The sequence below is a fragment of the Microcaecilia unicolor genome, chromosome 10 (assembly GCF_901765095.1).
Source record: "Microcaecilia unicolor chromosome 10, aMicUni1.1, whole genome shotgun sequence".
NCBI lineage: Eukaryota > Metazoa > Chordata > Amphibia > Gymnophiona > Siphonopidae > Microcaecilia > Microcaecilia unicolor.
In genome coordinates this window covers 68,534,823-68,549,343 of record NC_044040.1, presented here as the reverse complement: position 1 = coordinate 68,549,343, position 14,521 = coordinate 68,534,823, and the positions used below count along the sequence as shown (strand labels likewise).

Here is a 14,521-nt window from a genome sequence, read left to right as displayed (position 1 = left end):
ACCCAAAGTCAAACCCCGCCCCTGACACCCCCACCCCCGCCGTCATCAACCCCGCCCCGCCGTCATCAACCCCGCCCCCGCTGTCATCAGCCCCGCCTCTTCCGTCACCGGCCCCACCTCCCCGTCACCGCCCAGAACGTCACTAACCCCGCCCAAAACGTCACTAACCCCACCCAAAACGCCACTAGCCCCGCCCCCCGCGGCCCGAAAAACCGCAAAAAAAAACGCCGAAAGACCCCAAAACAAGCCCAAAAAAACACAACCTGCCACGGGCAAAAATTTCCCGCGGTAGGTCACAGAAAACCGCCCAATTGGGCGGGAAAACCGCCCACCTGGCAACACTGCACTGCAGGGTGGCTTCTCTCCTCCCAGGGCTTTCCTGTTGTGTTCTGCCATAGTGCTTTTACTTCCTGCTCACTGCTGAGCCCCCCCTCCTGGCTAGATAGCCTAACATCTCTATGCTTATGATGGCTCTGCTTCAGCTTCTGATTCCTCAAGTTAGTGCCACCTGCTGCAAGGTGGCTTAACAGCCTCCTCAGTGAGGGAGTGTTCTTAGGGACAACTGCCGCTATACCATTTACTCCCTCACAGAGATTGACAAATACTACTACTACTACTATTTAGCATTTCTATAGCGCTACAAGGCGTACGCAGCGCTGCACAAACATAGAAGAAAGACAGTCCCTGCTCAAAGAGCTTACAATCTAATAGACAAAAAAAAAAAAAATAAAGTAAGCAAAATAAGCTTGAACCACCACAATTTTATCTCCTTCATTAAGAAAAGTTACCAGGAGTATACTCTAGCTAAGACTCAAGAAATGCTAATAAATCCACACTCTCTGAAGGACCCATAACAGCCAGAGCCCCTTCCTGGTCATCAACATGAACTTTAACATTTAACAAAAACTATTTCTTTGGCTCTGAGCAAAGCCAAGACATCTCAAAAGTATTTCCTTACCAATATTTCAGCTGAAAGGTAATGAGTAAAAGGAAAATGAAGAAACTCAATATTCCTAATTTCTAAGATGAATCTCCATAGCCTTCAACTTCTGATGCAGAGAGAGGCTATCCTTAATTGCTAAAAGTTTGGTAGATTGTAAAGAAAAAATGTTTAAGTCCATGGGCTGCATATGAGAATAAGCTACCTTATCTCTTTAAACTTAGATATAGATTCAGAAGTAAAACAGCACAAGTGAGGAACAATATTCTTTAATAAATCCTCTATGAAGGAAATAACTGCCCATATATCTAAAAGTAGTATCTTGTAATCTCTAGTACAGTGTCAATAGGAAAATGTACTGCTTTAGGCAAAATGGAGGGGGGTATAGAGAAATTAAAGAATTCCTACCACAGTCAGTCAGTAGTGATAGATGAGGTTGAGTTCTATCAGCCGAGCTAAACAAAACTAACAGCGTACTCATCAATACTTCCAACTACATAAATTATTTGGTTGGCCAAACTTTCTATGTAAAATAGTCCTTTATATAATATTGAGCTTTCAGATATAACCATTAAAGTAGAAGAGATATGTGGAGAGGCATTTTCGAAAGGACATCCAAGTCAGAATAGGATCATCTGCATCAGAACATCCCAAACGGACATCCATCTAACATGTATTTTTGAACAGGAAATATATAGAGACTTCCTGTTCAAAGGTACGTGAGATGGACGTCCGTGTGCTGGAGATGTCCAGCATGAACATCCATTTTATGAATGGGGAAAACAAGGGACATGGACATCTGTATAGCAGCATTCTTAGAAAATGGCCACATAGACAACCATGCAGAACAGAGGGGCAGCCTAGAGGTTAGTGCAGTGGACTGTAAACCAAGAGACCCAGGTTCAAATCCCATCTTAACTCTTTGTTTTTGCAATTGTGAGTCCTCCAGGAACAGAAAAATACCAACTGTACCTAAACGTACACTACTTCAATAGCCTTCAGGTTTGCAGGTGCCTTATATATTTAGGTATAGCAGGTATTTTTCTGTTCCTGGAGGGCACACAAATTAAAAAAATTAAAAAAAGTTAAACTGGGACTTGAGCCAGAATGCCCATAATACCTGAAGTTGTCACGGAGTTTGGTATTCCTTTCCAGTTTCACTATCAGGGGAGAGGGAGGGGGACAGCAGCTACTGGAGATTAAAGAGGCATCATGCCTTAATCCCTCCACTGGCCAGCTAGTCAATCAGAGCATCTTTTTGTACCCTAGAGGTGATTGAAACAGAACTAACTAAGGTCGTTCTTCTTTTAAGACTGGGACGTTTCCTTCCCTTCAGTAATCGCTGTTGGACATCCTGATTTTGAGTCCTCTCTAGTCATGCCCAGAAGAGGAGTGGCCTAGTGGTTAGGGTGGTGGACTTTGGTCCTGGGGAACTGAGTTCAATTCCCACTTCAGGCACAGGCAGCTCCTTGTGACTCTGGGCAAGTCACTTAACCCTCTATTGCCCCAGGTACAAATAAGTACCTGTAAGCCACATTAAGCCTGCCATGAGTAGGAAAGTGCAGGGTACAAATGTAACAAATATAAAATAACACACCCACAACACTCCTCCTTGGTATTTGGACTTACATCAGTTAGATATCCAAATCCTGGCTTTGCAAAATCAGGATATGGATGTCCATATGCTTTGAAAACAAGTGCCTAAGATGCCACACATACAAAGATCATGAATCAGCTTCTGCATATTATATTATAATGAGTATTATATTTTATGAGTAGTAACAACCAACATGAGGTAATGGGAAAGAAACAGTCTCTGGCTTTTGTTTTATAGAAGCAGTGCAAACGGCTGTGGTGTACAAGCACAGAGGGTGTTCATAAGGGCTGTCGCACTCAGCATATGCCACTGGCGGATGGAACAGAATGTGGTTCTAGCATGGTAAGTTTTTCATGACATTATTATCTGAGTAAACATTTACCCCTGATAATTCAAAACCATTTAACAGCATCTGGCTGGTTAAATGGTACTAGGGGGGCCCTTTTACTAAGCTGCAGAGGTGCCTACGCACGCCCAATGCGTGTCAATTTGGAATTACCACCTGGATACCGCATGGCCCAGGTGGTAATTCCATTTTTTATGCACGTCCACTATGCGTGCCAGAAAATCATTTTTATTTTCTGGCGCGCAGCGCTAACCAGGTGGTTAAGGGCATTCTACGCACGTAGACCATTATCGCCTGGTTAACGTGTGAGACCTTACCGCTAAGCCAATGAGTGGCATTAAGGTCTCAGACCCAAAATGGACGCTTGCCAGTTTTCATTTTGCCACATGTCCATTTTCGGCCAAAATAAAAAAAGGCATTTTTTACAGGTGCGCTGAAAATTGAGTCTGCGCATGTCCAAAACATGCACCTACACTAATGCAGGCCATTTTCAGCACACCTTAGTAAAATGACCCTTTAGCCGATTAGCCTGTGATATTCAGTGGGAGATAGCCAGCTGTCTCCCTCTGAATATTGCCAATTAGCACTTAGCAGATAGCTGGTTATATTGCGAGATATAACCGGCTATCCTCCAATTTTCTGAGACTCACCAGCTAAGCTTGGTGACCAAATTTGACCACAGGCCTACCTTTGGCTGGTTCCAACTTAACTGGCCAGTGCTGAATATCGGCTTGGCAGGTTAAGTTGGAACCGGCCAAAAATAAAATATCGTCCCCTTACTCTTTAGTTTTATACAATTAGGTTTTTAGATTAATATTTCAACTTGCCAAAAATTTTAGGATCAGAAATGTGAAAATGTCTGTCAAATGCAGCCCTTCTTTTCAGGTCCTACAGAAGTTATCAGACATAGAAGCAGGGCTGGATTTTTATGGATCGTGGCCTCTAAGCTGTTACATTTAAGAAGCTCCCCTTGATTAAATAGGAAGTAAATTTTAAGATTAATAGACAAGGAAAAAAATAAAACAACCAACAATGTTTGATAATAAAAACAATAATTTTGAGTATTTTATATTACAGTTTTCATTATTTGCAAATGCATTTCATTTTTTTTTTTGTGGAACATGAGGCCCCTTGTAATGTGAGGTCTGAGCTGTAACTTATACATAAATCTGGCACTGCCTACATGGGGATTTTTACATCCTAACAGTAATTTGTAGCCTACTTTCCAAAGAAAAAGAAGGTTTTTGTTTTGTCATTTCCATGGCACATTCTCCAGCGTGTCAGGGGGAACCAGGACTCTAGTGAGGGGGCTATTCTTTAGGTCCACTATCCATTTATATTCATAGACTGTGGATGCATGTGTGTACTCGTTCTGGAAAGTAGTCTGCTTTTAGTGCAGGGGGAAACTCCTATTTGTATATTTTCTGCTTAGGGCTTTGACAGAGGAATTGGAAGACAATACCCTTGTTGTTGTCTTATTTGAACATGCTGTTTTAGATGTGTGTGTTAAAAATGGATTTCTTTCTCTAGACCTCATCTTTGGCAAAGAAATATGGAAGCCTGACTCAGTGGTAGTACTGCAATATTACCACTAGAGGTCTCAGTGGCCATTTTTAAGACCTGGAAGACATGAGGTGGGAGAGAGTGGGCATCACACCCACCCCTCTAGACATCAAGGACCCCCAGTTAGCTCAAGTAGGGACACTTGCGGCCAAAAGCCATTTTTGGAGTGAGTGTGGAGGAGGCTGCCACATGTAGGGATTTTGCTCATATGTGGGGGCCTCCAGGGCTCTGGAGGAGGAAGGGTTTCTTTGCTGGGGGGTCTTTGCTGGTTGATGGTGGGGAGGGGATTTTCTATCAGGTTTGATTTTTTTTTTGGGGGGGGGGTTATTTTTGGGAGTGTCAGGGATGGTATTGGGTAGGGAGTTGGGTGAGCTGCTGTGGGGGGGGGAGGTCAGTTGGTGGAACAATCGGTGGGGGCAACGCTGGAATTGGGATCTGAAGCCTTGGGAGCTGCCCCTACAGCAGGCACTTAGGTTTCCATGGTACAGGTGTAAGTTCCAATGTTCAGAGTTACAAATGCAGACATGGATTCCCTATGTGAAATAAGGAATACACGTTTGTATTGTTGTCTTGCCTAGATCACACCCCTCCACATCCTCTTCCCATCTAGATATAATCAGCTTCCCCATCCTGAGTGGCCCCTGTTCTGAAATGGCATTCAAACATCTGAGCAATCTGGGGTTAGATTTGGCATTTCTGTGGTTAAATGCCAATATTCAGCAGTTAACCACGTAAGTTAAGTGGCCATATCAGACCACATAAAAGTCAGTTTTATATGGAGTGTCACTTAGGTGAGTAAGTGCTGAATATCGCTGAATATTCAATGCCAGTGTCCGGATATGAATTGGCATTGAATATCTGGGAATAAAGATGGCGGCGGCTAAAAACTACCCTCACCGCTGCCGGCTGAATATCCACGCCTGAGTTTCCGCCTGGTGATGTTAAAATACTGGTTTAGTTCTATGTCAGATATTGTGCTGGGCACCTTGTGAGGACAGAAGAGAGGTCAAGGAGCCTAACTCTCAAAGTTAGGAGCCTAAACCCTTGGAAAATTGATTTGTGTTTTAGTAGTTAAATCATATAGACCTGATCAGTTACTATAGATCTGGTTTCCTCTTTCATCATGGCTTCCTAAACCTGTCTTGGGGACCTCACAGCCAGTCATGTTTCACATCATAGGAGCCAACTTTTCAAAATTATTGGGGGTGCTAAGCCCAATGGAAATAACCCCTCCCTGGACACATACAAGGAATTTTCTCAATATTGGGGGTGCTGAAGCACCCACAGCACCCACAGAGTCGGCTCCAATGTTTCACATCACATGCACAGTAAATATGTGAGAGAAAAATCTGCATACTTTGGAAACTTAGGGCCCTGTTTACTAAGCCGTGCTAGAGGCACGTTAGCATTTTTTGCACGCGCTAAAAACACTAGCACACCTTAGTAAACATGGCCCATAGTATATAAGCATTTATCTCATGCATGTTAATTATAGGTATCCTGAAAAATGACTGGCTGTAGGGTTCCCAGGACAGGTGAAGGAAGCCTTGATCTAGACATACTGCTTATGTGCTTGGAATTGAATTTGGACTGAAGTTCCTTTATGTTGATATGACAGTGATGAATTTTAAACATATCTCCTCCCTCTCTAATTCCACTTCATTGGATACTGCCATAAAAATATCAGACATTGCCATTTGCTAGTTTTTTTTTCAAGTACTATACATGCAATAGTATTGAGGGGCCCTTTTACTAAGCTGCGGTAAGCACTAACACGTGTTTACCACAGGTTAAAAAGCACTATCGGGGGGCGTCCCATGATAGTTTTGTGTTCAGCGTGTGCTTCCCATGTGCTAAAAAATGGAACTTATTTTTTAGCGCTTTGGTTGTGTCTGAGGGCAGAAGAGTAAACATGGTTCTGCGCTAACCGGTTAGCGCAGCTACATCACTGAACACTAACCAATTAGCGTGTGAGCCTTTACCGCCTAGAAAGTAGTTGTCGGTAAGTGCTCACATGCTAATGGCCAGGCCCTAAGGGGGGAATTAGCGCGTGGCCGTTAATGAGAATAATGGAAAATGGAGCCATTTTACTGCTGCTCTGAAAGTGGCCTCAGCGTCCAGGAAAGACCCACACTGGGGATAGCTCAGGCCACTTTTTAGCACAGCTTAGTAAAATGGCCCCTAAATTCACATATATTATTTGTAATTAGCAAATACTTTAAGATAACATGCCATATTTTTTTTAAAAAAATGTAATATAGTGAATTGCCCAGATGTAACTACTGAACACAATACACAGCTTCAATTACACATGCTGAGAACATTTTCAGGGTTTGCAGCTGGTATAGCATGACCCTGTTTTCTGGAAGCCATAATAGGCCTTTTGTTCTGACTAGCTATTATATCATTAAACACTGTACCCTGCAGCTGTGACCCACCATCCTTTTCACAGAGCACCAGATTAAACTGATGTTTTCTGCTTGAGAGAGGATTGGCTTATAGGTCTGAAAAGAAAGTAGAGTAGATCTGTGAAAACTCAGCAGAGGGGCCTCTGTGTGTGTGTGTGAGTATGTGTTGGTGGGTGTTCTCTCCTGATTCCTTCAATATTTTATTTCACAGGGGGCTGTCTTAACCTTTAGGCAATCTAAGTAATCTAAGTAATTATCTAGGGCTGCAGCTAGTGTGTGTGTGGTGGGGGGGGGGGGGGAGGGGGCAGCAAAGACCAGTTACAGTAAAGCAACCCAATAGATCCTAAGAGCCACATTAAAGGGAAAAAACCACAACTTCAACTTTCACCCTCAGGGAGGGTGGGTTAGTTTCAAATAATGTCACCTGACCACCCAAATAAGGAGAGAAACAGTCAAAAAACACGAAAATGTACAAAGACTTATAAAAAGAATGTGGAGAAAAAGAGACCTCAGAATCTTCTCCAGAACAGCGTATTCAAAAAATTCTTTACAATATACACTTCTAGTTTAAACAAGAATATTTTTAACAGCTCATTTTGTTAATTGTTTTTATAGCCATGAGACATCAAATTGCTATCCCCAAAAGAGATCACAACAGTGGACTGTTTCCCCAATTCAGCAATTTGCAAAACAAGATCTCCCTGTCGGGATATTGTTTTGATCTATTTTTGATGTCTCTATGAAAAAATGAGAAAATGAGCTGTGTAGAAGTGGGTCTAAGATGGTGTCACTGTGAGGACAAGAGTTTCTTGACTTACTTGCCTACCTTGATTTTCCTTGCTCCATGGGGAAGTGGAAAGGCCAAATTCGGACCTACCCCATCTCCAACCAGTTGCCTTCCAATGGGCCCTTCGGACGCTCATGTCCTTCATGGAATTTCTGCATTAACTCTGGTACTGGCTGGGTGAGATCCTAGGGAAACTTTGTTGAATAGCTCATCCCTCAGTGAGACATCTTTCATGCCGGAGCTTCAGATACACCCGCCCCAGCCTAGGCTATTGCAGGGTGCAGCTCACGTGGCTGGAGGAGCTCGGTGCAAGATGGCTGTTTGTGATTCCAGTGTGTGGAATGGATCTGGTTATCCAGTAACAGTGGGTGGTCTATAGCAGCGATTTGTAGTTGCAGAGCAGGCTGGAGCTGAAGTGAGGGACAAAGCTGTGGCAGGAGTTACCCAAAATGTTGGCCCTTTGCTGCCTGAATTTCTTCATCTCCAAGAATCTCCTCAGATAAGTTTAACATATTTCCAGCCTTCCTTGCTAAATCTAGACTCTGTTTGGGAAGCATTGATGACTATGGAAAAACATTTGAGGGGCATAATCGAACAGGGCGCCCAGGATGGCCCCGCAAAGGGGCGGGGAAACCCATATTATAGAAACAAGATGGGCGTCCATCTTTCGTTTCAATAATACGGTCGGGGACGCCCAAATCTCAGCATTTAGGTCGACCTTAGAGATGGTCGACCCAAATGTTGAGATGGTCAACCTTAGAGATGGTCGTCCCCGGTTTTCAGCTATGATGAAAACCGAGGATGCCCATCTCAAAAATGACCAAAGTCCAAGCCCTTTGGTCGTGGGAGGAGCCAGCATTTTTTAAATAAAGATAGAGCTAAAGATCTCTGGGCCTAAGAATACAACTGAGAGCACCTAGATAATGAGTTGGGTGAGACAGGAGTACAGGTCAGAGGCAGTATGAGGTTAGAGTGCTGTGAACTATTATGGCAAGAATTTAATTTGATGACTGTAGTTAGTACTCAACAGTTACTAGCTCAGTTAAGATTAATAGCATTTCTACAGACCCAATAAGCCAATCATTTCAGGAAGATGTTATGCTGAGGGTTTTGAAGGGAGCAACCATTCAACCCAGATTGAACGGAAGAGCTAAAGACCCCAATGAATTATGTAATTACCAACCAATATCATTATTCCAGTTCCAAAGAATAATAGTTGAGTGGACTTTGTTTGAACAATTATGTTAATTAAAAGAAAATCCTTCATCCCAGTTAGTCAGGATTTCAAGGATATCATTAAAAAGAAATGACTTCCATCTATCATAGACACCATTGAAGTTACAGAATTACTTCAATGGTGTCTATGCATAGATTAAGGTGGCAAGTACTTGTGTAATGCTGGTACATAAGTACATAAGTATTGCCGTACTGGGACAGACCAAACGTCCATCAAGCCCAGCATCCTGTTTCAAACCGTGGCCAATCCTGGTCACAAATACCTGGCAAGATCCCAAAAGAGTACAAAATATTTTACACTGCTTATCCCAGAAATAGTGGATTTTCCCAAGTCCATTTAATAACGGTCTATGGACTTTTCCTTTAGGAAGCCGTCCAAACCTTTTTTAAACTCCGCTAAGCTAACTGCCTTTACCACATTCTCTGGCAATAAATTCCAGAGTTTAATTACACGATGAGTGAAGAAATATTTTTGCCGATTCGTTTTAAATTTACTACATTGTAGCTTCATCGCATGCCCCCTAGGCCTAGTATTTTTGGAAAGCGTGAACAGACGCTTCACATCTACCCATTCCAGTCCACCCATTATTTTTAGACCTCTATCATATCTCCCCTCAGCCTTTTTTTCTCTCCAAGCTGAAGAGCCCTAGCTGCTTTAGCCTTTCCTCATAGGGAAGTCGTCCCATCCCCTTTATCATTTTCATCGCCCTTCTCTGTACCTTTTCTAATTCCACTGTATCTTTTTTGAGATGTGGCGACCAGAATTGAACACAATATTCGAGGTGCGGTCACACCATGGAGCGATACAAAGGCATTATAACGTCCTCATTTTTGTTTTCTATTCCTTTCCTAATAATACCTAACATTCTATTTGCTTTCTTAGCCGCAGCAGCACACTGAGCAAAAGGTTTCAACGTATCATCAACGACGACTCCTAGATCCCTTTCTTGGTCTGTGACTCCTAACGTGGAACCTTGCATGATGTAGCTATAATTCGGGTTCCTCTTTCCCACATGCATCACTTTGCACTTGGTATTCTAGGGGCCTTTTTTACTAAGGCGCGTAGCTGCCTATGCGTGTCCAATGCGCATCAAATTGGCACTACCGCCCGGCTACTGCAAGCCCCGGGTGGTAATTCAGTTTTTGGCACGCACCCAAAACACGCGATAGAAAATATTTTCTATTTTCTACAGCTGGACACTTACCTGGTGGTAATTGGCAGTTGGTGCACGCCGGACACAGTGCCCGGTTAGCCTGTGAGACCTTACCGCTAAGTCCAATGGGTGGCATTAAGGTCTCAGGACAAAAATGGATGCACACAGGTTTTTATTTTGCCGCACGTCCATTTTCCGGCACAATAGAAAAATCCTTTTTTTCCAGGTGCGCTCAGAAATGGAGCAGCGTGCATGCAAAACACACGCCTACACCTGCGCGGGCCACTTTTGGGCATGCCTTAGTAAAAGGGCTCCCTAGTAATTTATGTACATATGTGAAGACATTTTATAGAATTGCCCTCTATATGGGTGGCAGGTAGGGGAGTGAGGCGAGAGCATGAGGCTGGGTTACAGGGGAGTGAGGTGAATGCATGGGTGTGGCAAGGAAAGTGCAGAGTTCAGGAGAGAGAGGGTGGCACAGGGAGGGAGGGGGAATAGTTCAAAAGCTTGAGAAGAATAGAGTAAGTACAGGAGGATGGTCAAAGAAGCATATACTCCCAAACTCCCCAGTCCCACCCCCCTCCCCCCACACACTCCCTCCTCAAAGACATCCCCAGCTCCCTCCACACCCCCACCTCAACACTTCCACACTCCTACACACCCAGAGCTGGCGCAACAACATATGCCTCTCTAGAACCATCAACCCCTCCTCCCCCCTCTAGTTTACACCATCCCTCCAGAGGAGACTAGATTTTTCTCTTTCCCTCCTATAGGTGTCCAGCATCTCTCTTGTCTCCCCTCCAAAGTGTTCACAATCTCCCTCTGCCATTGTTACGGTTTGTGCTGCTGCCCCCCCTGGAGCAGTAGATCTTTCAGCATTCTTGCATGCATAGGTTTAAGGTTGACTGTGCCCATCTGCTCTGACATGTTGGAGGTGGTGGGATGCAGCCAGCTTGAAGACAAGCTAAAGCACATGCAGGTGCTAAAATATTATTATTATTATTATTATTATTATTATTATTTATTACATTTGTGTCCCACATTTTCCCACCTATTTGCAGGCTCAATATGGCTTACAGAGTTTGGTTATGACATAATCATTCCATGATATCAGATACAATTAGTGATGTACAAAGATTGAATAAGGGAAGAGAGAAGGAAGGTGTTAGGTAGGATAGAAGGTGGACTTTAGTGATTGGGTGGATTGGTGAGGTAGTTGTGTAAGGCTATGGGTTCTCTTTGTAGGCCTTGTTGAAGAGATGTGTCTTCAAAGATTTGCGGAAGTTAGTTATTTCATCGATCGCTTTCAGGGCTGTAGGTAATGCATTCCACAACTGCGTGCTCATGTAAGAAAAGGTGGTGGCTTGTATTTCAGTCCTTTACAGCTTGGAAAGTGCAGATTGAGAAATTTGCAGGATGACCTTTTGGCGTTTCTGGGAGGCAAGTCCACAAGGTTTAGCATGTAGATTGGGGCGTCTGCGTGAATGATTTTGTGTATAATCGTGCAGACCTTGAACGCAATGCGTTCCTTGAGTGGGAGCCAGTGAAGTTTCTCTCTTAGGGGTTTAGCACTTTCATATTTAGTTTTTTCCAAATATGAGTCTGGCGGCGGTATTCTGGGCTGTTTGGAGTTTTTTGATAGTCTGTTCTTTGCAGCCAGCATATAATGCGTTACAGTAGTCCAGATGACTTATTACTATTGACTGTACCAGGGTACGGAAGATATATCTCGGGAAGAAAGGTTTTACTCTTTTGAGTTTCCACATGGAGAGGAACATCTTTTTTGTTGTGTTCTTCACGTGAGCATCGAGTGTGAGATTTCGGTCAATGGTAACTCCAAGAATTTTTAGATTTTGTGCGACAGGGAGAGAACAGTATGGTGTGGTTATGGTGGAGTAGTTGCTTTTGTTGTGTTGTGAGGTGAGCATAAGACATTGTGTTTTTTCTGCGTTGAGTTTTAGCTGGAATGCATCCGCCCAGGAGTGCATGATTTGGAGGCTTTGGTTGATCTCGTTGGTTATTTCATTTAGATCATGTTTGAATGGAATGTAAATCGTAACATCGTCTGCATATATGTAGGGGTTAAGGTTTTGATTGGCTAGAAGTTTGGCTACAGGTAACATCATTAGATTGAAGAGAGTTGGTGATAGAGGGGATCCTTGGGGAACTCTACATTCAGGTATCCATGGGGGTGATATGTCCGTATTCGTTGTTACTTGGTATGATTTTGTGGTCAGGAATCCTTTATTTAGGCATTTTACAACCCAAATCCGGATCAACACGAACTTATCTAAATCTCCACTACCCAGGCTGCAAAGGACTCAAATACAAATCAACTTATGCATCCAGTTTTTCCTACGTAGCACACAACTGTGGAATGCATTACCAAAAGCCGTGAAAACAACGTATGACCACATAAACCTCCGGAAATCACTAAAAACTAACCTGTTCAAAAAGGCATACCCTACCGATCCAACTTAAATGCCTGATCTCTGCAACACAACGAAACCAAAGCACGTAATGGACATAACATAACTGTTCCGCTCTACCATTCCCTAATGTGTCTGTTCCACATGAACCTTATCCTACCACAACATCACTTTGTATTTGTTCATATCGGAGTTGGAGAACGCCTCTCCGGTACTATGTAAGCCACATTGAGCCTGCAAATAGGTGGGAAAATGTGGGATACAAATGTAACAAACAAACAAATAAATAAATAAATAATAAATGAACGTATTTCAGATTTATGAGATTGTGAGTTTGAAGTGCTATTGTACAATGATCAGAATCAAATTCTGTTGAGGTGTGCTTTGCATTAACGTTCTTTTTTCTTTTAATTCAGGACCTGCTTTATTTATAGATTTCCCATTTATGTGTCTATATAAACGGGAAAAGAAATCTGAAGAAATTTGATAGTGTCTTCATACTTCCAAAAGCTTCACTGGCTCTCTGTTAAAGCACGATATATTTTTAAAGTTGTTTCTGCAGTGTTTCAAGTTTTATATGATAACGCTTCCAATTTGTTAATTCAAATGTTCCCTAATTTGTGTTTTTCCTCTAAGTTTTTATTGAAATTCCCATCATTTAAGGGAATTCGATCTAAGCATCAATTTGAGGCTTTGTTTTCCTGTCGGGCAACTTCCATTTGGAACACTCTTCCTTTGCAAATCCATTCTGAGACAAATTATATGCACTTAGTAAAAAATGTAAGACTTTTTTGTTTGATAAATTTTAATTTTACATTACTATGACCTACAGTTTTGTAATTCCTCATATTGTCTGAGCTATTCTTTTGTTAACTGCCTTGAACCTCCTGTTGGGATTAGTGCGGTCTTTATCTGCCGTCATTTACTATGTTACTATCCTGCTTATAATCGAACGAGAAAAACGCCCAAGTTCCGACCTAAATCGGGAGATGGACGTTTATCTCACAAAAACGAATAACACGGTATAATCGAAAGCCGAACTTGGACGTTTTCAACTGCACTCCATCGCGGAAGTGTACAAAGTTGACGGGGGCGTGTCGGAGGCGTGGTGAAGGCGGGACTGGAGCATGGTTATCACCTGAACAGAGATGGGCGCCTTTCGCCGATAATGGAAAAAAAGTATGCGTTTGTAGCTAGAATTTAGGGCACTTTTCCTGGACCCTGTTTTTTCACGAATAAGGCCCCAAAAAGTGCCCTAAATGACCAGATTACCACCAGAGGGAATCGGTGATGACCTCCCCTGACTCCCCAGTGGTCACTAACCCCCTCCCACCACAAAAAATGTTTCACAACTTTTTATTTTCACCCTCAAATGTCATACCCACCTCCCTGGCAGCAGTATGCAGGTCCCTGGAGCAGTTGTTAGGGGGTGCAGTGGACTTCAGGCAGGTGGACCCAGGTCCATCCCCCCCCCCTACCTGTTACAATTGTGCTGCTTAATGCTTAGTCGTCCAACCCCCCCAAACCCACTGTACCCACATGTAGGTGCCCCCCTTCACCCCTTAGGGCTATAGTAATGGTGTAGACTTGTGGGCAGTGGGTTTTGACGGGGATTTGGGGGCTCAACACACAAGGGAAGGGTGCTATGCACCTGGGAGCTCTTGTACCTTTTTTTTTGTTTTTGTAAAAGTGCCCCCTAGGGTGCCTGGTTGGTGTCCTGGCATGTGAGGGGGACTAGTGCACTACGAATCCTGGCCCCTCCCACGAACAAATGCCTTGGATTTATTCGTTTTTGAGACGGGCGCTTTCATTTTCCATTATCGCTGAAAAGCAAAAACGCCCAGCTCACAAATTGTCAAATAAAACATGGACGTCTATTTTTTTCAAAAATACGGTTCGGTCCGCCCCTTCACGGACCCGTTCTCGGAGATAAACGCCCATGGAGATAGACGTTTTTGTTCGATTATGCCCCTCCACATGTTACTATATTACAAATTGATTAGATTATATTATATAAGAAAGTTTATTAAGGCACGCTCTTAGTGTTTAGGTTTCTTATGG

General features: G+C 43.1%; 1 protein-coding gene across 1 annotated transcript in view; it reads left to right on the top strand.

Moving 5' to 3' along the window:
* ADAMTS20 (ADAM metallopeptidase with thrombospondin type 1 motif 20) overlaps positions 1 to 14,521 on the top strand; it is a 294,657-nt gene that overhangs the window by 99,716 nt on the left and 180,420 nt on the right. The window contains exon 11 of the mRNA XM_030215611.1: positions 2,775 to 2,879. Within this exon, the coding sequence (XP_030071471.1) occupies positions 2,775 to 2,879 (105 nt within the window). The remainder of the gene's footprint in view (positions 1 to 2,774; positions 2,880 to 14,521) is intronic.